Here is a 23,565-nt window from a genome sequence, read left to right on the forward strand (position 1 = left end):
CAGACGGAAACATACCCCACCAACCACATCACCGTACAAACCCCGAAGGGGACCTTCACGGTCCAGGCCGGGGTAGTGCCCAACCTACCCATGCCCCTGTTAATTGGACGCGACTGTCCCATCTTTGGACGACTGTTGGGGGCGGAGCTTCGCCCACCAAGACCCCGACATCCAAGGACGAGACCGCGCCAGCGACGAAGCCGACCCGTCTATATGGCAGGCCAACCCCCACAATCCCCGACTGACTCCGACGAGCCTCCGCAGAGACCCGCGAGAGAGGTAGGACGCCGGCCTCACGCCTCGTCCACGGAATCCCTTCCCCCGGGGACACCGGGCACGATGACCGCCTCCGAGCCGATACCCCCACCAGAGGAGAGTGAGAGCCCACCCCTCATTGACTTCTCCGACCTCCCCCTGGCCGTTGAGGGGCGAGCGGACAGGGGCGGACGGTTCGCCACCGCCCAGCTGGAGGATGACTCCTTAAGACAAGCCTGGGGACACGTGCAAACCCACGAGGGACTATCACGGGACTCGGTGAGTTGCCGGCAGTATCCACATTACAGCACACGGGGAGGGTTACTGTATAGGGTAATTCAGAGGGGGGGAGAGGAGGTGGAACAGCTGATCGTTCCACGGTCCTATGTTAGCAAGGTGTTGTACATGGCCCACTCACACCTCCTAGGGGCTCATCTGGGGATGGATAAGACCAGGGACCGGGTTTTAGCTAGATTTTATTGGCCAGGGGTAAAGAAAGACATAGAGGACTACTGCCGAGCCTGCCCCGAGTGCCAACGTACCGCCCCTAGACCGTCCGTACGGAATCCCCTCATACCCATGCCCCTGATCGAGGTCCCCTTCGACAGACTGGCATTAGACATCGTAGGCCCCCTCCCCAGAACTAGCCGAGGTCACCGCTACATACTGGTCATGGTAGACTACGCGACCCGCTACCCAGAGGCCATACCTCTCCGCGCCGCCACAGCCAAGGCAGTGGCAAGAGAGCTAATGACGTTATTTAGCAGGGTGGGAATAGTTAGGGAGATCTTGACAGATCAAGGCTCCTGCTTTATGTCCCGGGTGTTAAAGGACCTCCTCAGTCTGTTACAGATCCGCCACCTCCGGACCTCCGTCTACCACCCCCAGACCGACGGACTGGTAGAGAGGTTTAATCAGACCTTAAAACGCATGCTGAAAAAGGTGATGGAGGTCGATGGAAAGAACTGGGACCAGCTACTCCCTCACGTCCTGTTCGCCATCAGGGAGGTACCCCAGGCCTCCACCGGCTTCTCCCCGTTCGAGCTACTCTATGGGAGACGACCGAGAGGGCTCCTCGACATCGCCCGGGACGCCTGGGAGAGCCAACCCTCCCCCCACCGCACCATCATCGAGCACGTGGAGCAGGTGCGGGACAGGATGGCGCAGGTGTGGCCCGTGGTCCGGGAGCACCTTGGACGAGCCCAGCAAGCCCAAGCTCGGGTGTACAACCGGGGGGCCCAGCTGCGCACCTTCGACCCGGGCGACCAGGTCCTCGTCCTCATCCCGACCTCTGAGTGCAAGTTCCTGGCCAAGTGGCAGGGACCCTATGAGATCATCGACCGGGTGGGCGAGGTAAATTACCGGGTGCGGCAACCGGGGAGACGCAAGACCACCCAGCTGTACCACATCAACCTGCTGAAGCGGTGGCAACCACTGACCACTCCGCGGGATCCAACTCTCCTGACGCTGGCCGCTCGACTGCCCCCTCCAGAGGTCCCAGTGGGGGAGCTGCTGAGCCCGAGCCAGACACAGGACATGCGGGACATGGTGCTCCAACATCTGGATGTCTTCTCCGAGCGACCCGGCAGGACCACAACCGTCAGCCACGACATCCGGACAGAACCGGGAGTCAGAGTCCGCCTCCGGCCCTACCGCATCCCGGAAGCACGGCGCGCCGTCATCAGAACAGAGGTCGCCCGCATGCTGCAGATGGGGGTCATAGAGGAGTCCCATAGCGCGTGGTCCAGCCCGGTGGTTCTGGTACCCAAACCAGACGGGACCTACCGGTTCTGCAATGACTTTCGCAAACTGAACGAAGCGTCTGCCTTCGACGCCTACCCTATGCCACGGGTAGACGAGTTGATAGAGCAACTGGGCCCGGCCCGGTTCATATCCACCCTAGACCTCACGAAGGGATACTGGCAGGTCCCCCTCACCAAGCGGTCCCGGGAGAAGACGGCGTTCGCCACACCAGACGGGCTATACCAATACACCGTCCTCCCGTTCGGGGTGCATGGGGCACCCGCAACCTTTCAAAGGATGATGGACCGGATCCTACGGGCCCACAGAGAATACGCCTCCGCGTATATAGATGACATCGTAATACACAGCAGCACCTGGACCATCCATCTCCACCACCTCCGAGCCGTCCTTGGGGCGCTTCGAACCGCCGGCCTCACGGCCAACCCCAAGAAGTGTCGCCTGGGCCTGGAGGAGGCCTCCTACCTGGGCTATCAAGTCGGGAGGGGCTGTGTGAGACCCCAGGACGGAAAAGTGCAAGCCATCCGGACCTGGCCCAGGCCGACCACCAAGAAACAGGTGAAGTCCTTCCTGGGACTAGTCGGGTACTATCAGAGGTTCATCCCCGCGTTCGCAACACTGGCCAGCCCCCTCAACGAGCTAACCCGGAGGACTCTACCCGACCGAGTGAAGTGGACGGAGGAGGTTGAGGAAGCCTTCTCCCACCTACGGCAGGCTCTCTGCACCGAGCCCGTGCTCATCACCCCGGACTTCAGCCTCCCCTTCGTGGTACACACGGATGCGTCTGAGGTGGGGCTGGGAGCCGTTCTATCTCAAGTCCGGTCAGGAGAGGAGCATCCGGTGACCTTCATCAGCCGGAAGCTCCTGGCCAGCGAAAGGGCATACTCAACGGTGGAAAAGGAGGCGCTGGCAATCAAGTGGACCCTAGAAAAGCTCCGTTACTACCTCCTCGGTCGGAACTTTAGCCTGGTCACCGACCACGCCCCCCTAAAGTGGATGGCAACGGCCAAGGACACCAACGCCAGGGTGACGCGCTGGTTCCTGGCCCTACAAGACTACCGCTTCCAGGTGGTCCATCGACCCGGAAGGGCCCACGGTAACGCAGACGCACTGTCCCGAAGGGACGCCTGCCTAGGGCTAACAGGAGGAACCCCCGGCTTGCTGCTGAGGATGGGGGTGTGTGGCAACCCCATGCCACGGGCCAGGGGCCAGCCGCTGCAGCACCCGCCCCGTGGACGGGTGGTGGAAGGAAGATACCTCCCCCTCCACCCAGCTGTGCTAGAGGGAACATCAACCGGGCCCAGGGAATCAAGAACATTGGGGGCACCTGGGGGACCAGGAGAGAGGAGCTTTAAGGGCTGGGGACGGGGGAGACGCGAGGGAGGGCGGACCAGGAAGAGACGTGTTTTAACGAGACGTTTTCCCCACCAGGAGTAAGCCGGAGGCGTCGGGTGCTGTTTCCCCGCCGACCCAGAGGAAGGGCTGGACCAGGAGGTCCCGCGCCCTTATTCCCGATTACGGAAGAACCTTAGTTTATATGATTTCCCTTTTGTGACTGGTTTTCCAATAAAACCCGTTGCACCGCAACCCTGCTTCGTTCATTAATTCCCGAATCCCCGCCGCCGACGAAGGGGGTTGCCACAATACGTATGTCTATGTACTAATTTCTATGCATGTGTTTGTGTGTGTACGTATGTATGAGTTTGTATACATGTGTATTAGTATGTATATATGTATACAATATGTGGGTAGGTATGTATTTTATTTATACGCATGTACATATGTACTTATTTGTACATAATATGTTTGCATATATGCACGAATGTATGAATTTGTATAAGTATGTTAAGCTATTAGTATGTATGTTTGTCTGTGTAAGTATGTTTGTGTACCTATGTATGCATGAGTATCAACACGTATATATACTATGTATGTATGTACATGTAGGTTTGTGTGTACATGATTATGTATGTATACTATGTATGAACCAGTTCATTGGTTCCAACAGTTAATTTCCAGCCAGTCTGTAGACGCAGCTTGTTCAGTCTGTTGCACAGGTGACTCTTTAAAGATTGAGTGCAATGTATGTGTATTAGATATTCTTACATATGATATTATCATCGTCATGCTTGCAGCAGTGCGAGAAATTAACATGAGGAAAACTTGTTAAACAAGTATATGTCTCTGTTATAGTGTTCCACGGTAGGAGTGTTTCATCACATAGACTCTACCTCCCCCTATTGGGCTCTATGGGTAACATACTTAAGCTGGAAGAGGCATGTTCTTAGTGCGTGTGCTTTTTAAACAATTTAGAAAGAGTGTTACTCTATTCTCACAGCATATACTGAAAGATTGTTTGCTGTAGGCCATAATTATATTATTGTAGAAGAATGTAGAAGGCCCTATTAATTCAAAAGGTCCCTCTGTTGATCAACATATTCTTCTGTTCAGTAGAGCTCAAATATACTACACTTTTTCACTCTAGATTTTATACTGTACTCTAATGCACTGTACGTTGGTTAAGAGGATCACAATAGATTTGTAACAGGACTACAACAAACGTCACAGCAGTTGGCAGAAGATAGTCTAAAGAGATACAGAGACTTGGAATAGTCACTCTTTACACTGATAACATTTATTTTTGAGCTGTCGGCTGTATAGAAATGACACAAAAGATTGCCTTCATTTTAATCACATTCCCTCCCCATAGAACGGACGGATGGACAGAGTTTTCTTTTCTTTTCTATACTTACTATTCTTTAACACAGGCTATACCTTCTTCCCTTTACTATACTCTCATGTAACCTACTCTCCTGTTCTTTACTGCACTCCACTCTACTCTATTCCACTGCACTGTACTCTTCTACTCTGTACTAAACTCCAGTGTACTGTGGTCTACTGTACTCTACTGGATTTGGATGATAGGACAGTCTACTAGATGTGTGCCAGTCCATTATTCTTCCAGAGGAAGTCCTCTTTACGTTGAAACATGAATGATACCGTCACCTCTGATGCTAAAGTTGGCTAAATCAGTTTTGACATTTGGTTCTTCGTATGTGGATGGTTGTCTTGGTGATGAGTGAAATTTGTTATTCAATAATAAGGATATTGATAAGAGTGATGTTGAAAAATCCTATTAATAAAGGCAATATGTTGATAACCCTAATCCTGATAATGTCTATAAAGTAAAGCCGCCTGAGAGTAGCTTTTATCACCTGTATGTCTTAGAACACCCTATATATAAAAGCCACCTGAGAGTATTTTTTATCACCTGTTTGTCTCAGAAGACACTATATATAGAAACCGCCTGCGGCCTGAGAGTAGCTCTTATCACCTATATGTCTCCAAACACTTTAAAAAGCCGCCTGAGAGTAGCTTTTATCACCTATATGTCTTCCGGAAAGACCGGATATGGGGAGGAAATACTAGCCTGGTCCTACCTGACCATCGTACTTCATTTCAAATTGTACAGAAGGTCTGGATCTGCCCAATTGACAAACGCTCACTCACTTGGAGGCGGGTGTCTGTTGAAGTTTTAAACTGATTGGATCTGCCCAGTGCCACTCTGGATCTGCCATAACCAATCGCATAGCGTTTGGTCGTGACGCATGTCATGCGACGGGACCGGCTCCTTCACCACTAACGGAGCCAGCTGGAAAATCTAACTTTTCCCGAACCCGGTGGGGAGAAGCGCCACAACATCATGGCCACCAACAAAACTCAGCAAAGCTTGTTCTTGCTCCAACTTTGATTGATCGATATTCGGCAGCGATCCCACAACAGACCGAATAGCTTCTCTCGTATCCTTCTCCATTGTCTTCCAGGTCTTCCTCTGACTACAACTAAACTGGCGCGCGACCTCAACGTCATCGTTCTCAGCCACTCCCTCTGTTCGCTGATTGGACCGCCAAAAATCTGGCTTCCAAGGAACCCATGCATATGAAGCAGAACCAGACCTAGTACAGAAGTGAAATGAAAATTGAGCGGAAGTAGGTAGGTGGGCGGTGCCAGGCTAAGGAAATATCTGTGTGGCCACACAAATCCATTTCAGGCACAGGCAGTGCCCCTCTCTGTCCACCGGAGGGACCTAGTCTGCCTTGCGTGTGTCAAGTCTTGTAGATACTCCTACCCTGACTTACTTTTGTCACTCTATATGCAAAACTGAACCACATCTGTAAGCACTCAATGTAATAGAGCATTTTGGGAAATGGGTCCATTATAGGTTGATGTTTCTGATCAATAAATGGCAATCCTGAAGATTTCATGGAAATAAATGTCAGTTAAATCAATATCTATCACCAAATGAGTTACCACAATGGTGATTGAGCCTATGGCCTAAATATGAATGCCCTTGTCTTTGTTAAGAGTTAGCTCTGTTTGTCGCCAAAGTGAAAGAAACTGGAATCTTTGCAATGGCAATTTAAGACCACAGGTACGTCTCGTCTTCCTCCATTTGAAATGTTTTGGACACAACAAAATAATGACTGATGCTAAAAGAAAATAGGTTAATTTTAGCTCAAAGGAAAAATGGCTGGTTTGGTCTGCGGGGTACTGGAACGGTACCAGAGCGGTCCTGATGGGCTGTGTGATTGAGGGTTCTGTGGGGACGAAGTTAACTCTACAACATGCTCTTTTGATGCATCACTTATCTTTCTCTGCATAACATCACAACTGGATGGACCACTCTAGCCTCAGAGAAAACCCATTTTTTTTACTGTAGTATTTTAAACTAATTCATACATTAAAAAAATCCTGGGTCCTATTATATTATGTCCCAACAATTTTGAACTTATTCGCTTTCTCAGGTGTAATCGTGCATAAAATATACTATCCGTTTTGGGGTAATTTCAAGTTTAATTCTCCACGAACATCAAAATGTAATGTATACATAGGGGAGGATCGTTAGGATAGCCAGGCTCGATAGCGGGCCTTCATGAGCATGCTCATTAGCCTAGGTAGCCTAGCCGACCCTGAGCAGGTAGCTTAAGCATCCTACCCACTAGGCGACTTTTAAAGTTAAGGCAAACCTCCGCAGTACACACTGTGCGACTGTTTCTTACTGTCGGGTCGGTGGTCCACAATCAGCATCTTGTTAGTATCCCCATGGACACTCTGATTATCCATACTTTCTCTGAAAACATTAGCCTGGGACCCTGACGAATGTCGCTAGCTCATGTTTCATTTGCTCTGCAGATTAGGTCGGGCTCCCGGGCACAAAAGGTTTTCTGCCTGGTACAAGGTAGTCCGTAGAGAAAAGGGAATTTCAAACTTAATAGGTTAAGGCTTAATAAGACGTGAATTGTGTACTCATTTGGATCCTAATGTTTCGAGTCTGTTGCTTCCATTAAAAAACTGATATGTCAGAGGCCTACTTTTTACTTATGCCGCTTTTCCACTGCATGGTACCAGCTCGACTCGACTCGACTCGACTCAGCTCGCATTTTTGGCGTTTCCACCGCGAAAACATGGTATCTGGTACCTGAAGTGGCTGCTTTTTTTTAGTACCGCCTCGCTCTAGGTTCCAAGCGACGTTGGCAGACGGCCGGCCACTGATTGGCCAGAGAGTGTGACGAAGTCACGAGAGCGACATGGCAACCATGCTGGTAACAGCCATAGCAGCGGCGCAGCCAACATATTCCACTTCTTCAACTTCTTCAACATGCCAGCTAATAATACGAACACGAATACCATCGCATCGATGTCCTCCATTGTTGTTATGTGGGTTCTGTCCATGTGTGGGTTGCGTAGGTGTTGTTTGCGTCGCGTACAAAAATACGTCACGGCCCTTTCGCGCAGCCGACCCCGCCCACGTCCAGGAGGTACTATTTGCGGTGGAAAACGACCCGTGCTGCTACCGTGTCGAGTCGTGTCGAGTCGAGTCGAGTCGAGCTACATGTGCGGTGGAAAAGCGGCATTAGAGCACATTTCAGAGCCTTTACTTTTCCACTTTTACTTAAGTTAAGAAGTTAAATCAGTTTTTCTACTATTACAAGTCTTTTTTTTTTTTCTTCTACTTCAGTAAAGAATGTCTGTACTTTTGCCACCGCTGTTGAATACCAAACTTGAACTGCATGTTGATCACTAGAGGGGTAATCTTCTATTCTCATCCAGATGGTGTATCAACACTCTCTGCGGGTGCATACCTTTGTGTGAGGAAAGAATTTAACATTTCCCCTGCCGTCGTCTTCCTCCTCGCAGGAGAGAAGCCTTTCATATGTGAGGCCTGTTGGAAGTGCTTCGCGTCCAAGGAGTACTTGAGGCGCCACTCCAACATCCACACCGGCTCCAGGACCTACAAGTGTCAGCAGTGTGTGAGGTGAACAGTCTCTGGAAGAAACGCAGACTATCTGCCAATGCTGCTATCGACTAGCGAAAGCAGGACAGAGTTCAGATTCTAACAAGCTGAATATTCATTTAATGTTGACAACTGCCAGGATAGCCTAGTCTTGTAGCTACAGTGTTTGAATGACAGCCAAATGTGACTGGGTTTCAGAGCCCGACGATACTGGATTTAAGGGGTTGATCCCAAAATTAGGGAGTTACAAAATTACCAATAACGATATATCGGACAATATTCAAAATATAGGTGCATCGGCGGTTCGATATATATATTGTGGTTTCCTGGGGATGGAGCAGCTTCTTTGGATTTGCTAGTCACCCTCAGACAATTCTTCGGTGACAGCAACATCGCATTTGAATCATGAGCTGAATGAATCAATTAACTGTAGTGTTAACGAGTGTTTATAGTCCACAACAATCTCAATGTTAACCACCACTTCAGCTGGGTATCGCAATGAATTTTGTGATATTTCTGGATAATTTGATAAAATACCAATTTTGCTTAGATATGAAAGACATTCTCAGAGAACTAATGATCTAGCTTGTAGAATGACCCCTCTAACTTGTTGAATTATTACAAAAATGTATGTTTACATTAAGAATTGGCCTTAAAGCAGTAACATTAAAGGCCCAGTTTGTAGAATTGAGTAGCAACTAGCGGTGACTCCCTTTCCTACCACTACAGTGTCCTGTAGTGAGCTATATTGTGTAAGGTGCCAGTAGGTATTCCCGTTGTGTGAAAAGCTACAATAATTTAAATCGCACAAAGGCATATTTTTGACTGCTCAAACCTGTGAATAAACATAGCCTCCTGCAAAAACCACTGTACTAAAAATAATCACACATTGATCATTGCCATGGGAACCCCCTCCTAAAACTCTTTTTTTTCCCAATCTAAACACTGTACCTTTAATGTAGTTTTTATTTAAAATGACCAACACACTATCCCAAATTAATGCAAGTTGAAGTACCAAAGACTGGCCACGCGTGACTAACAGGATTAAGCTTCAAGCATTCAAGGGGAAATGCATTTAATAAAGAAATCAATCTTTGTGTCTTGTCGCGACCCAGGTTAGATTCTCCCCCGTGGTCATATGACACGTCATTCCCTCTCTTCTTCAACCTCTTGCCCTGTCTCTCTTCACTGCACTGTTCATCAAGGCATTTTCTTTAATCTATCTTGAAATGTTCTGCATCAAAATCGAATAATTCAATTTAATATTGACTTGAATTCAGAAAATATATTTTTCAAACCGTGCCCTAACCACCTGTCGAACCGGCAACATTATTTGTCCATCGATCGACTCCACATACGCATACGCATACCCTGATGCTTTCCCTAACACACTGACTGACGCCTGCCGATCCGACAACACCCTCGGTGGAGGCCGGTCATGACATCAACACACACACAGGCCTCATGGCCATGCTCAGGCCCGAGCGAGGAGCGCATGTCATCAACTCCCTCAGGGATCCATCCATATAAGATCTTGGATGTCAATGAAGCCGAGCCGTCGAGAGAACTTGGCAGTGAAAGTGAAAAGGCCTTGATCATAGCTTTGTGTGCACTGTGCCTTGTAAAGTTAGCCTTGGAGAATATGAACTACACACTAGGTGATTATCTAGTTAGTGTGCATTCAAAGAAATGGGTAAAATCCCCTCAAATTAATTAAAATAAGAGTCTGGTCTTTAAGTAGACCTATAAAGCTCATGTGTGTTATTGCGTGTTTGGGTCCCCATCCTCTAAAAAGTATCAAAACCAACCATAGATGCTTGTGTGCATGTTTTTTTTAGATGGCAGCATTAGCAAAATACACCAACCTATGAATCAGAACCTGAATGCAGTTCTCTGTGTGCTTAGACCAAAAATACCCTTCCTCACCATCACCTTTGACAAGGCTCCTGCCAAGCCCAATAAAGAGATCTATGTCTTCCAGGATGAACACATCCCAGACACACTCCCCTCTGGTCAACCGGTCTCATCCATGATGCAAGGCCCCAGGGAGCGCCAACAGGGGGCGCCCATTCCCCTCCTCTGTTCTCCTGGGATCCCTGTGTTTATGATTAAGCAGAGCTGCTGCGGCTCAAGGGGAGGGTCGGCAATAAACACCTTTACTTTGGACCACCTGACTCATACTTTCTTTTTGATCTGGTCTATGTTACTCCCCTTACCCCTAGCCCACTTAGGGGACGTAACCAAATTGGGGGCTCGTCCGGGATCTTACAAACTTTCCCAGTACCAGATCCATTTTTGGAGTAAATGTAAAAAAATAAAAAATAATAATAATAAAAAAAATTGGCAGGTCTCCCCTACACGGCTTCCTGGCTCAACACAAAATAAGTAATGACAAAACAGAACTGCTAAGCAGTTGACGGCAGCGATACAACCAAGCAGCAGGCGACAGCAGACAACGACTAGCATCAGAAGAGACATGAGGAACCCGACTGTTCCTTATGAAGAGAGGAACCTGACTGTTCCTTATGAAGAGACATAAGGAACCTGACTGTTCCTTATGAAGAGATATGAGGAACCTGACCGCTTATGAAGCGACGCACAGCAGCTAGCAGCATAAGTCAGAGGAGGCTGTGATGTAGAGAGGTGTGACCTCTCTAAAGGACGACGCGGGCTCCACTTCTGAGAACCAGGGGTTGTTCTCACAAGAGGGGCTGTGATAATGTGGTAGCGGATGCCCTTTCAAGGGTTTGGTAATGTGTATGATTTGTATTGCAGCTACGGCTTGGTAACCAGTGGGGGTGGTTTTTTGTGTGTGGGGGTGTTACATGTGTTTCTAAGGTACTTTTGTGTATGCTGCCTCTAGCTCCAGACCCTCGGCTCCATGTATATAGAGAGGAGCTGCATGGCAGATGCTCTGCTCTCGGCTCACTGCTCTCTGCTCGGCTCACTGCTCTCTGCTCTGCTCTCGGCTCCACGCTCTGCTCTCGGCTCCACGCTCTGCTCTCGGCCCCATGCTGATCGTTGTCTGCTGTGGCCTGCTGTCGCCAGCTGCCTGGTTGTATCGCTGCCGTCAACTGCTTAGCAGTTCTGTTTTGTCATTACTTATTTTGGGTTGAGCCAGGAAGCCGTGTAGGGGAGACCTGCCGTTTGTTCCCCCTTCTTCTCCTGTTTTCATCGTGGCTAGGGAGGATGAGCAAATGTATTTGTACCTTTTTAGAAAGATCCTTTTTTTATTGTTTCTAGCCAGAGATAGCTTTTGTTGGCCTGTGGGTCTCCCTGAAGATAAATGCTCGAGTTGGCAATAAACACCTTTACTCTGGACCACCTGACACCTACTTTCTTTTTGATCTGGTCTATGTTACTCCCCTTACCCCTAGCCCACTTAGGGGACCTAACACGGTGCAACCGATTTTTTTTTCCTCTTGAATGCCATTGGCTTCACTCATGGAGACTTCTGAAGGGTAATTTGAGGTTCACAGTGAGGAGAGTGCAGTTGTGTGTCCATGTATGGTGAGCCAGCCTTGGTGTGGAGCTCCAACGTGTGGAAGTCATCTGATCAGCTGGATAAGGAGCAGTGAGGCAGAACATTTCTGCCTTTGTTCATTTGCATCAAGACAACGTATAAGTCATAACAGTTATTTTTGCCTTTACCATCACTATTTCTGATTCATTTTAGCAGATTCATAAATATCTCCTTACAGTAATACAAATGTTTTTATCAGTACTCTGTGGCAATTGCAAATTAATGGTCTGTAAGAAGTTGAAAAGACTAGAAAGATTATCTATCGGATTATAGACCTAATAATGTTGCTTGAAGACATTAGGTCCCAGCCATGCAACCACCTACCGCCAACCTACAACTTTGAACACATCAAAACGGAGAAGGTCATTGGTTGTACCTTTCAACTCAATTGAAATCTTTATCAAATTCAAATGTGAAAGAAATGGCACCAACAAGTGGTATCTTCACCATCATTCCATAACATTATAACAATGTGTCATGCAATACAGGTGTGTTTGGGGAACCAAAAGCCAGTCAGAAGGACTGTTGGCACATAGAGCTCCCCCTTAGGCCCCGACCACAGAACTACTGTTCTTAGCCTGACCGCTATTCAAACATTTATCATTAACTTGAGTGGTTTACACATGACAAAAAATGAAAATGGTATCCAGTACATCTTTGAGGGACTGTTTTCTCAGTACAGCTGGCAAGAATGGGCAGTATTATCCTTGTGATGCATACAGATGCAGAAAGAAGAAAAAACACAACCGTTCTGTTGCATTTTGATTTGCTTTGACCATCAGGAAAAAAGGCTGAGAGCCCGTTTGTTGATTAGAACATACAGTGGCTGGAATAAGTCCATTCTGGTGCTGTTCGTTGTTTAAAGAGATACTTCACCGGTGGGAATATGAAGGTTTTATGAATTAAATAATTCAATGTATTATAAATGTGAAAAAAAAATTGAAATCGGTTCATCCTAGCCTGAATAAAGGCAGAAAGAGTGTTTTCATGGTCTCTCTGGCTCAAAGTAAGAAAACCTCCAACTACCACAGTGCATTGCGCTCGCTGCCCCGCCCCCCTGTCGGTCTCCCGTCCCCCTCATTCCCCCTCAGTACGCGAGCTCCCGCCCCCTCTCATTCCTTATTGGTGGAAGAATTTGCCACCAAAAGTGTGTTGTAGTCCTCGGCCCTTCTAGCGGGACAAGAGGTTTCTCCCGAAATGATGTCAAACGCGTCATTTGACGTCATTTCGGGAGAAAATTTGACGAGAAAAAATTGGCCAAGGGGGGGCCATCGCTATTGGCCAATAGCGATTTTATAATGATAGAAAGCCGGTTCTAAATGGGTGAAGTATCCCTTTAACAGAGGATCTGCACCATCAATAATAAGGTAATAGTGAGTATAATGTTTGGCATGAACATGTGTGTAACATGTGTTCTTAAAGGTACTTGTCCTAAGCCAGTGGCTAGGAGCAGGGCAGCGACCCGGGAACCAACTACGCCCTTGTGTTGGTTAAGTGCAGGGCAGGAGTGTTATTTATGAAGGTTTTATTGTAGCAAAAGTCTTCAGCACCTATAACTGCAGATTTTGTATGCGTACACTAAAGTCACAAATGTGTAACAGTATATTTGAAGTCGTGAATATTTTTTCTACAATTGTAAACACCAAATAGGGTCTACGAGTTCACAAGTCTGTGTTACAGGTGCAGAAATCCTATCCTGTGCATCACAACTTCAAAGAGTCATGCACATGACACTTTTGCTACAATCATTGCAGCGCAGTTGGTGCAAAAACATTCACACACCCGTGTTTCATAATCTGAGAACATGCACAAAATTTGTGCATTCGTAAACCCAAATGTGAACTAATGCATCCGAAGTTGCACATCTGTGAAATACTTCCTCACAAATGAAATGATATAGATCGATATGTTGATTCAGCATTTTAATGAGGGAGCACAAGTCCATCGTTACAACTGCTCGAATATGCTCCTGCAAGTCTCAGCTGTGGGTTTTTTTGCAGGTAGTTTTGCATTACGTCTAGACTTTTGATACAATAATACCTTCATAGTTATTTTTCATGTTTTTGTGGTAAGGGAGGAAACTGCTACAAACACGTGAACCTATAAAACTTCACACAGATTGTATATTAAATGCAATTCATTTTACTTTATACAGTAGTTCATTTACTGTATAATGCCTTCCATGCTAGAGAGCCATTACACATACACATACGAACACACACACACACACACACACACACACACACACACACACACACACACACACACACACACACACACACACACACACACACACACACACACACACACACACACACACACACACACACACACACATCCCCCGGAGGAATGGACTACAATACGTCTTTACTCATTTGGATTTACGCACACAAAATCAGGGACACACAAGATGGCTGTATGTACACAAACAAAAAAGAATTTATAAAACACCACACAATTTCCTGTGTGAAGTCAACACCCTGGACATAAACCATGAAGTTCACCCCGGACCATCAACAAACACACACAAACACACTCACACTGCAGGCCACCAAGAAGATGGGAGCTTAACCACCCATCTGGGTTCCATCTCTCAGCGAATTCCCAGCCAAGACCTGCCTGATGAATGGGGTTCATTTCTAACACAAACAACTTTCTTCTTTAAAAGCGTGGACTGAGAATATTGAGTATCTCTTCCCGAGGGGATGACATCATTGTATGCGTTCTCCGACCCACTGTTTTGGCAGAAGGCTACTTACAGGCAAGCTTATGTGTTTATGTTCAGGGGAATGCCATATGGAGTGTTTATTCCAACAAGGAGACACTCGCCAGGGACCAGAGCCGTTGCGGGAACGGGTACTTAGAAGAGGATCGCATCTCTCTTAGTCTTCAGATGATCGTGGAATTAAAGAGTAGGTAACAGGTTAAACCAGGTCTTTCTCATGAGAGACAATATTATTTGACTTTGAATTGAACACCTTTCCAATAAATTTGTACAGAAACCAGGTAAATTGCTTCTTGTTGTTTTCTTTGTAAATTTACCGTTAAAAGATAAGTAACTTTCACAACTTACTTGGCTACTTCCAACGAAGATGCTAATGCGTGCATATTGACTAATCACTAGTGGGTGCCCCATTAAGATTACAAGCTCGATTTTTTACAATACATTCTAGGATTATGTTTGTCAATACAAATATGGTGAGATGTAATGGGAGGAATGATAGGGTGAAAAAGTTGAAAGAGGAAGTGGAAAGTAGATTTTCTACAAGTTTAGTATAATGAGGGCAAAAGCAAGCTTCACCACACAGACTACGAGCTAGAGAGAGTGAAAGAGACAGAGAGAGAGAGAGAGAGAGAGAGAGGATGCAAGGACAAGTAGGAGTGTGGTCAGTCGTTAAAAGGGGAGACACTCCAGAGTGGGAATGCTTTCCCCTCCTCCACTTACTACTCCATGTTGAAGGATGAGGACGAATGTGCGGTGTGTGTGTTTGTGTGTGTGTGTGTGTGTGTGTGTGTGGGGGGGGGGGTATTTCGTGTCCAAGTGTTTTCAATGAACATGTCAATACACTGTAGCACATTAAATTTTATAGTCGTGTGTAAATGTTTGAAACGTGTCAAGATTATTCCACAAGGCTCAGTAGGCCTTCATGTTTGATTCTCAACCGACTCAAGTAGAATAAGTTGACAGCGGTCCAGAACTTACATTATAGCAATCCTATGGCGCAGTGGAAGATTGGTTCTAGGCGGATGCAATTATTATTTTGCAACCCTTTGTGTCCACGGCCAAAGTGATATTGGTATTTCAAAGAGTGGGTCTTTGAACTTAGATCAATATAAAGGCAAAACTCTAATGCAAACATTACAGTTGAGGTCAACTATAGGCTAGACAGGAAGGAGGGAATTTTTACACTTCAGTCTAGGGCAATGGTATGATAGTTGTTCAACGCCCAGGGGCGAGCCCCCCCCCCCCGCCCCTGCACCTGTCATTGTTCCTCTCCCTCTAACCACACAACCACATAGCTTTACCAATCTCTCAATAACAAAACAAGAACATTAAATCGAAACAATATGGAGAGCAATGTCTTATGATGTCTTAAAGCTGTGAGCTGTCACTTTAGATCTAGCCTATAGGGTGTCTATACACCCTTAAGAGCGGCCCGCGGCATCCTGGGAAGCCAGACCATTAGTGCCTCCAGCGAGTGAGGGCTGTGCCGAGCCCATTACATAGGTCTCTTTGGCCATGACCAGAAAGCCATTAGCAGGGAGTGAATGAAGATCTGGCTCTAGAAGACACGAGAAGATGTCGGCCCCACGGAAGGCTGGCAAAAACAGAGAAGCTCCATGCTGTGTGCTCCTCTGGAAGATCTGCCCGCACCTTTTTCTCAGCCTATCCTTGGTCGGATATGCAGCCTTGGGAGCGCTGCTTTTTAAGAACATTGAAGGTCGAAAGGAACCCAATTCAACTGACGAATACCACGAGTTCCTGGGGCAGATCGTACAGAACATCACCAGTAAGTAGCATTAAACATAGCTACAACCCTTTAAAATACAATAAAAAAATAATAATAGTGCATATTGTTTTGCTATTACTCTTGGTTCTGCATCCCTTTCAGACAGTAAGCATACGCAAGACGATTTGGTGGTGGAACTAGAAGAAAATATCAAAACAGGCTTCAAGTCCATCTGGCTGCAATATCCAGAAAGATGGAATTTCTTTGGCTCCATGTTCTTCTGCTGCACTGTCTTCACAACAGTTGGTAAGTAGGTTTTATGGAATGAATAAGTTTCCTTTGATCAAATTGAATCGACTGATCGACTAGTCCAAGCATTAACAAAATAAAAGTAAATGAGCTTTGAATGAAACATGGGATGCTGCTCTCACCGTACCCTTCTTTCATTCCACTAAAAGGTAGGCAGTTTAAATGAACGATTAATGCTGTGCTGGAGTAAATTGTGTGTGAAGCGAGTATAACTGTTAATCAATAGGAAGTCCATCTATTATTTAGTTGATGGAAAGCTTCCTGAGTGAGGTTTGCTTGGTTGAGATTTAACTCCTTTTTCAGTCAAAAACATTGACACGACATGAGAGTCGACACTTTCGGTAGTGTACCGGGTTTAAGAACATTAAATACCTTGAAATAGATAATGCTGTTAATAACAAGTGTCGCTCCAGTTGTTAAATACATAGGATACTATGCCTTCGGCTGAAGTTTAACAACACAATTGTTGGTTAAAAGAAAACAATATGTGATCTATGCGACAGCCTAACCGCGCGTAGGCCTATTCACTGCCCTGTTCATCTATAGCGCTGAGAACTGCAAACAGGAGTTCAAGGGAAAAACAGGGTCTTTATTATGTTCCGATTTAGATATAAACAACCGCAATTATTGAATGGAAGAAACTAATGTATTGAAAACAAGAAATTAGCTTGGCTAGTTATTCTACACGCGGATAAACAGGGTCAGCTTTCCTCAAACTTCAGGCAACAAATATCACCAATTTGCGGGGTTCTGTGTTAAAGTAATAGGCTATTATTATAGTCTGTTAATAATTGGAATTAGAATTAGAAACACGAGCCGTAAACATGCCTTGCCGTGTCCTGTAGCTTCATCTGTGTGTCAGTACCGTCAGCTGTCGTGGGAGGTCCGCCCGGTGCGGTGGCGGGGGGATGATGGCGGCTGTTCCCTGCCTGCTGGTGACCACGGAGCATTCACTTCACCAGCCCTGACCTCGCTAGAGCATCTAGTCTGCAGCTGAGACGCGAAAGACGCTAGGAGAAATAGAGAGTAGGCTATGTTGTGGATACAGTGTGAAACGAATACAGGCCTATACCCGTGCTTTATAAACATGATAGCCTACATCGAGATGATCACTCAGCTAGCTTGCCCACCAGATTTTGATTAAAGAAAGTTGGATCTGATCTGTGGCTTTTAATGAAAAGTCAATATATATTACTTTGAAATGGTTGATATTGAGTGTTGAATTGGGATTTTCTTGGGAAGTATACATGACACGATGACTCATGTAGGAGTGTAACCGCTTGTAACGATGCATTAGTTGGCTGCCTGATATTGGTGGGCAGCAGCCTAATGGCTTGGGGACCAGAGAAAGCCACTTTGGACCGGAAGACACTTAACGTTATCTAATCTACAAGCCTATTGTATTTTTATTATTTAATTGGGTTTTATTTATCTAATCATTTTTATCGAAGTTCAGTTCGGTGTTTTCTTTGTGCAAAAAGAAGCGCACTTATTCAAAAAAAGTTTTGTTGCGTTGTTGCGATGTTTGTTGTGAAACTATATAATTGCTTATTCTTTGATCCATTCATTTTCTGTGTTCATTAAAGCGAATGGCCAAGCTTATTTTCTTACCCGTTTTGTGCAAACAAACTTTTAAATTGCTACACTCTCGGGGGAAAATATGCAAGTCCTGGTGAGGTCTAGAAATGTTCCACCAGGTGGCAGCAATACCAAATAATAAATGAAGATCACCTCTAGCCATGCATGATCAAACACAAACAAAAAAGGGTCTGCCTTTAAACGTAAGACTGCCTTTAAAGATTAGACTACCTTCAAGACCTGGTGGTCTGTAGGCTTGATACCATCCACTCAAGTTTCCCTCCTCTCTACATTAGGTTATGGAGAAATCTACCCTGTCACCCTGCTGGGTAAAGTGGTGTGTATCCTGTATGCCATGGTGGGCATCCCTCTCATGCTTCTGGTCATGAGCGACGTTGGTGATGTCCTGGCTGTGCTGCTGTCCCGTGCCTACCGACGCATCCACAAGTTGGGCAAAGCCCTCTGCTACCGCTCCTGGTCCCCCAACAAGGCCTCTAAGAAGGCGTGGGAGGAGACCCACCACACCCTGGAGGACGGCACCTTCGTGTTCAGCCATGGCGCGGTGATGCGCCAGCCCATGGACATCGGCCAGGTCCTCCAGAACCAAAAAGACCTCAAGCAGAAGCTGACGCAGCTCAACAGCAACAAGGAGATCTTTGAAAAGATCCTGGCCCGGGAGAACTTCCTCTGCCACGGCCCTCTCCTGCGGAGCCTGTCCTGTCCCGAGCTGGACCGCATGCCCAGACCGCCCAAGGACTGCGCCATGTGGGACTTCTCGGGCATCGGGACCAACATGGACGGCCTGGACGTGCCCTTCGTGCTCATCCTGCTGGTGGTGGTGACGTACATCCTCCTCGGGGGACTGATCCTGCCCCTGTGGGAGACAGATTTCGAGGGCTTCGACCCGTACTACTTCTGCTTCATCACACTCACCACCATCGGCTTCGGCGACATCGTGCCCAAACACCCCAAGTACTTCATGATCACCTCGCTGTTCATCATCGTCGGCATGGCGATCATGTCAATGGCCTTTAAGCTGGGCCAGACCCGCATTGTCAGTTTCTACCACACCTGCATCCGCTTCATGAGCCGGGGCCATGTGGTCACCATGCGTGACCAGGAGATGATGGACCAATCAGAAGGTTACCTTTAGTCTAAGTACTGGCAAATGGAGTAACGCAGTGGTTCCCAGCCCTGGGGGCGGGCGGTGGGCTCATCTGAGATGCATCTGGGGTCACAAGAGAGTGCCGACCTATAATTACAGCTGTTTGATTAAATATTTGATGATGCATGTCTGATTTGAAAACAAGACGTGAAGGGTAAATGTCCCTCATATGCAAACTAAGGATTTCAAGCCATGAGCAAGCTACTGCTAAATACTTCACAACATTGATATCAATCACAGATGTCGATTGGGTTAAAACACATGTGGCACGGAAATGGACACACAACGGGTCACAATCGTTTTCTAACATAAAAATGGGGTCAGGGGTCAAATATGTTTGAAACCATTAATGAGGATTTTGAGGGAGAGGGCTGTTTAAAATATGTCTTGATTTGGATTTGATGACGACATCTCCAATAGGTTGATGTGTCATTATGAGTTGGACCATAACTGCACTGTGCTTGAGGCCTTGTCCTGTGTTAATCTTGCTTAGGCACTGGAGTTCTGTGCCATGGTTTACCTAAGAACAAAGGTCTCCCAAGGTCCTATTGAGTGCAAATTTGAGACGCTGTCTGGCTTGTTTCCACTGCTGACTGACTTGTAACTAGCATGAGTTGAAAACCGACACACACACAAAGACGTACACGCATGTTTTGCATTTGCCAAAAGCTGCATACCTGCCTGAGGTTCCTCGAGGATACTTGAAACATTTGAAATAAACATATGTCATAGTAGTCTAAGCTCCTGTATGTTTCATTGGAGGTCGATTATTTTGGTCTCTACATGTATTCTTACCATGAGTTGTGCAAATGTCAGTTTATCTCTCCAATACAAAGGGGCCATTATCTCGATAACATCTGATAGAGGGGTAACAGTGGAGTTCATTTATGAGGCCTAATGCAAATAGACTGACATCAAATGATACGTGGCTTCAATTTCATTTAAATTCTATTTTATTTGGATAGCCCTTAATCACACGTACAGTCTCAAAGGGCTTAACAGGCCATATATTTATGGCATACATACAAGCAAAGATTTTAAATAATTTAGTTAATAAAAATTAAATGGTACATGGTGATGGGACGCTGGTCAATTAACCGGTTAATCCACTCATATTCACCATAGCCTCAGGCTATAACAAACAGAATAATGAATTAGAAAGGGTGAGGTGCACATAAAACAAACAAACTGCTTATTTAGTGACTCCACAAACATGCATCAACCCCATTAGAAACGTTCATACAGTAGGATACAGACACTGACACCCAGCCACGCAGTCAGCAGTTGCAAATAAATCCGATATGGTAGTTATAGTGAGCCAGTGTCGAGAGGTGAGATTAGAAGTAATGTGCTCAGATCTTCTCATTCTAGTCAGTAGTCTCTCGAGCTGCAGCGGTCTAGCCAAGCTGGGGGCTTCTCGTAGAAGAGTAAGGTAACCCCAAGATTAGTTAATCAGGAATATAGATTTGAATATCGTCAGCATAACAGTGGAAGCCAATTACGTAGCCGTGGATAATATCACCAAAAGGACGCACGTACATTTAAAAAAGCAGTGGACCAAGGATCAACCCTTGATGGATGCCAAAACTTAGTTGCAATTTTTTGAGTCTGATCCATCACAAAGAACATGGATATAATATCAGTGAGAAGTTCTAAACCAGCGAAGATCAGAACCTTTGATGCCAAGATTCAAGATTCAAGATGGTTTTATTGTCATATGCACAACAATTACAGAGCAGTCGCTGGCAATGAAATTCTTTAGTCTTGGGCTCCTCCAACAGTGCAATATAAGAGAACGTAAAGGTATATGAGAAACACAAGTAGGAAAGCTGAGACTTCGATAATATAAAATAAATATAATAATAATAAAAAGTAAGTGTATAAGAGGAACACAAGTAGGAGATCAGGACCTAAATGCAAAACTGAATAAATGTAAAATATAAACAGACGTGTTTATCCAGATGTCGACTGGTATAAAGTGGCAAGTTCTAAAGTGGCAAGTTATAAAGTGTCATAGTGGTGAGCTAGGTAGCTTAGGAGTTCAGTAGTCTTATGGCCCGTGGGATGAAACTGTCCCTTAGTCTGGTGGTGCGAGACCGGATGCTGCGGTAGCGTCTACCAGACGGGAGCAGCTGAAAACGTTTGTTACTGGGGTGATGAGGGTCTTTAATAATCCGGTTAGTCTTCTTCCTGCAGTGCTGAGTGTAGAGGTCCTCCATAGATGGCAGCTCCGTCCTGGTAACGTGATGGGCAGCTTTCACCACCCTCTGTAATTTCTTACGGTTGAGGGCGGAGCAACTGCCGTACCAGGGGGTGATGCAGTCTGTCAGGATACTCTCTATGGTGCACCTGTAGAAGTTGCAGAGTATCCTGGAGTCCATGTTGAACCTCCGCAGCCTGCGGAGGAAGAAGAGCCGCTGTCTCGCCGTCTTTGTGATGGTGTCGGTGTGGTGAGTCCAGGTCAGGTCCTCACAGATGTGGACCCCGAGGAACTTGAGACTGCTGACTCTCTCTACTGTCGTCCCGTTGATGGTGATGGGGGCGTGCTCGGCTCCCTGCGGCTTCCTGTAGTCCACAATCAGCTCCTTAGTTTTGCTGAGGTTGAGCTGGAGGTTGTTGTCCTTGCACCAAGATGTCAGGGCTCTCACCTCCTCTCTGTACGCCGTCTCATCGCCGTCGGTGATCAGGCCTATGACGGTCGTGTCGCCAGCAAACTTCACGATGGTGTTGGAGCTGTGTGTGGCCACGCAGTCATGTGTGAACAGGGAGTAGAGGAGAGGGCTGAGCACGCAGCCCTGCGGTGCGCCGGTCTTGAGAGTCAGGGTGGATGACGTGGCGTTCCTATCCGCACTGCCTGGGGTCTGCCCGTCAGGAAGCTCAGGATCCAATCACAAAGGCCGGTGTTGAGCCCGAGGTCCCTGAGCTTCACAGCGAGCTTGGAGGGCACAATGGTGTCGAATGCTGAACTGTAGTCAATGAACAGCATTCTCACATACGTGTTCATCTGTTCCAGGTGGGACAGGGCAGTGTGGAGGGTGAGGGTGATGGCATCGTCTGTGGACCTGTTTGCCTTTTATCGTCTCGACCACATGTGGTCGAGACGATGAAGAAGAATACCATGGTCGATTGTGTCGAAGGCAGCACTGAGGTCAAGCAACACTAGAACAGAGCTTTCATTGCTATCCATAGTCGCGAGAAGATCATTTGCCACTCTTGTCACAGCAGTTTCAGTGGAAAGGAAAGTCCTGAAATGGTTCAAATAGGTTGTTCGTCATCAGGTGACATCAGGTGTTTGGTTTGCTACAATCCTTTTGGTGGACTGCAGGAGGGTTGCTTCAGGGTGGACACTTGGTGCTGGCTGAGTCAGATGGAGATGACAGGCATCAATTCTTTACTAATGGATTAGATTTTGTGTTCAAATAATTCGATTAATTGGATGCTGAGAGGGAGGAGCCCACGTTCTGAGTATGTTTTTGAGTCAGTTCTTATTGATGTTGATTACACTGGCAAAGTAGGCGTTCCTGGAAGTAATGCAGTTTGGGAGATGAGCAGGCTGCCATGCCATACAGAATGAAAGGGCTTCAAGTTGATTTGAGCACTATTTACGTTCTAGTATTCTGCAGCTTCGCTACTAGTGTCTTCAGTGAACCAAGATGCGGTTTTTTTGTGGAGCAACATATTTGATGGCTGTAGATAATGCACTGCTAAAAATCACTAGGAGACTATCCACAGAGACAGAGTAGTAACGTAGCCTACTCCTTCTGATATTATTGAACCTTAAGAAAAGTGTTCTTGTTTGTTTTGCTACATTATTAACAACAACGGTATGATTCTTGCTCCTATCGGTTTGCTTTTCCTGTCTTCTTGTCAAAGAGATCTAGGCTTTATTCACCTTTAGAAATTGCAGTGAGGACCATAAAAGCAGAGTCCTCAATAATTGAATGATTACCGTCATGGTCTCTTTTGATGTTTGATCAAAGTTTTTTTTATTTTACCTTTATTTAACCAGGCAGATCATCAAGAACAAGTTCTTATATACAGTGTTGGCCTGGTTCTATACAAATCTTGCACAAATACACTGTTCATTTGTATAGATGAATAGTTGGGTATGGGACAGATTGGGGCTTAGAGTTACTGATAGTCAAGTCAAGACAAATTTATACAAATTTGTCCCGAAAACATATCTATAGATGTAGGGATCATAACTCACCGCAAGATGGAGCCATTG

General features: G+C 46.3%; 1 protein-coding gene across 1 annotated transcript; it reads left to right on the forward strand.

Moving 5' to 3' along the window:
- The first annotated feature begins 15,837 nt into the window (after positions 1-15,837).
- kcnk18 (potassium channel, subfamily K, member 18) lies at positions 15,838-20,071 on the forward strand. Its single transcript, XM_060073908.1, has 3 exons — positions 15,838-16,345; positions 16,448-16,591; positions 18,469-20,071. Exons 1-3 carry the CDS (start codon positions 16,135-16,137, stop codon positions 19,323-19,325), a joined length of 1,212 nt encoding a protein of 403 aa, XP_059929891.1. The 5' UTR covers positions 15,838-16,134; the 3' UTR covers positions 19,326-20,071.
- The last annotated feature ends 3,494 nt before the right edge of the window (positions 20,072-23,565 follow it).

Source organism: Gadus macrocephalus, chromosome 15, assembly GCF_031168955.1.
Source record: "Gadus macrocephalus chromosome 15, ASM3116895v1".
Taxonomy (NCBI): Eukaryota; Metazoa; Chordata; class Actinopteri; order Gadiformes; family Gadidae; genus Gadus; species Gadus macrocephalus.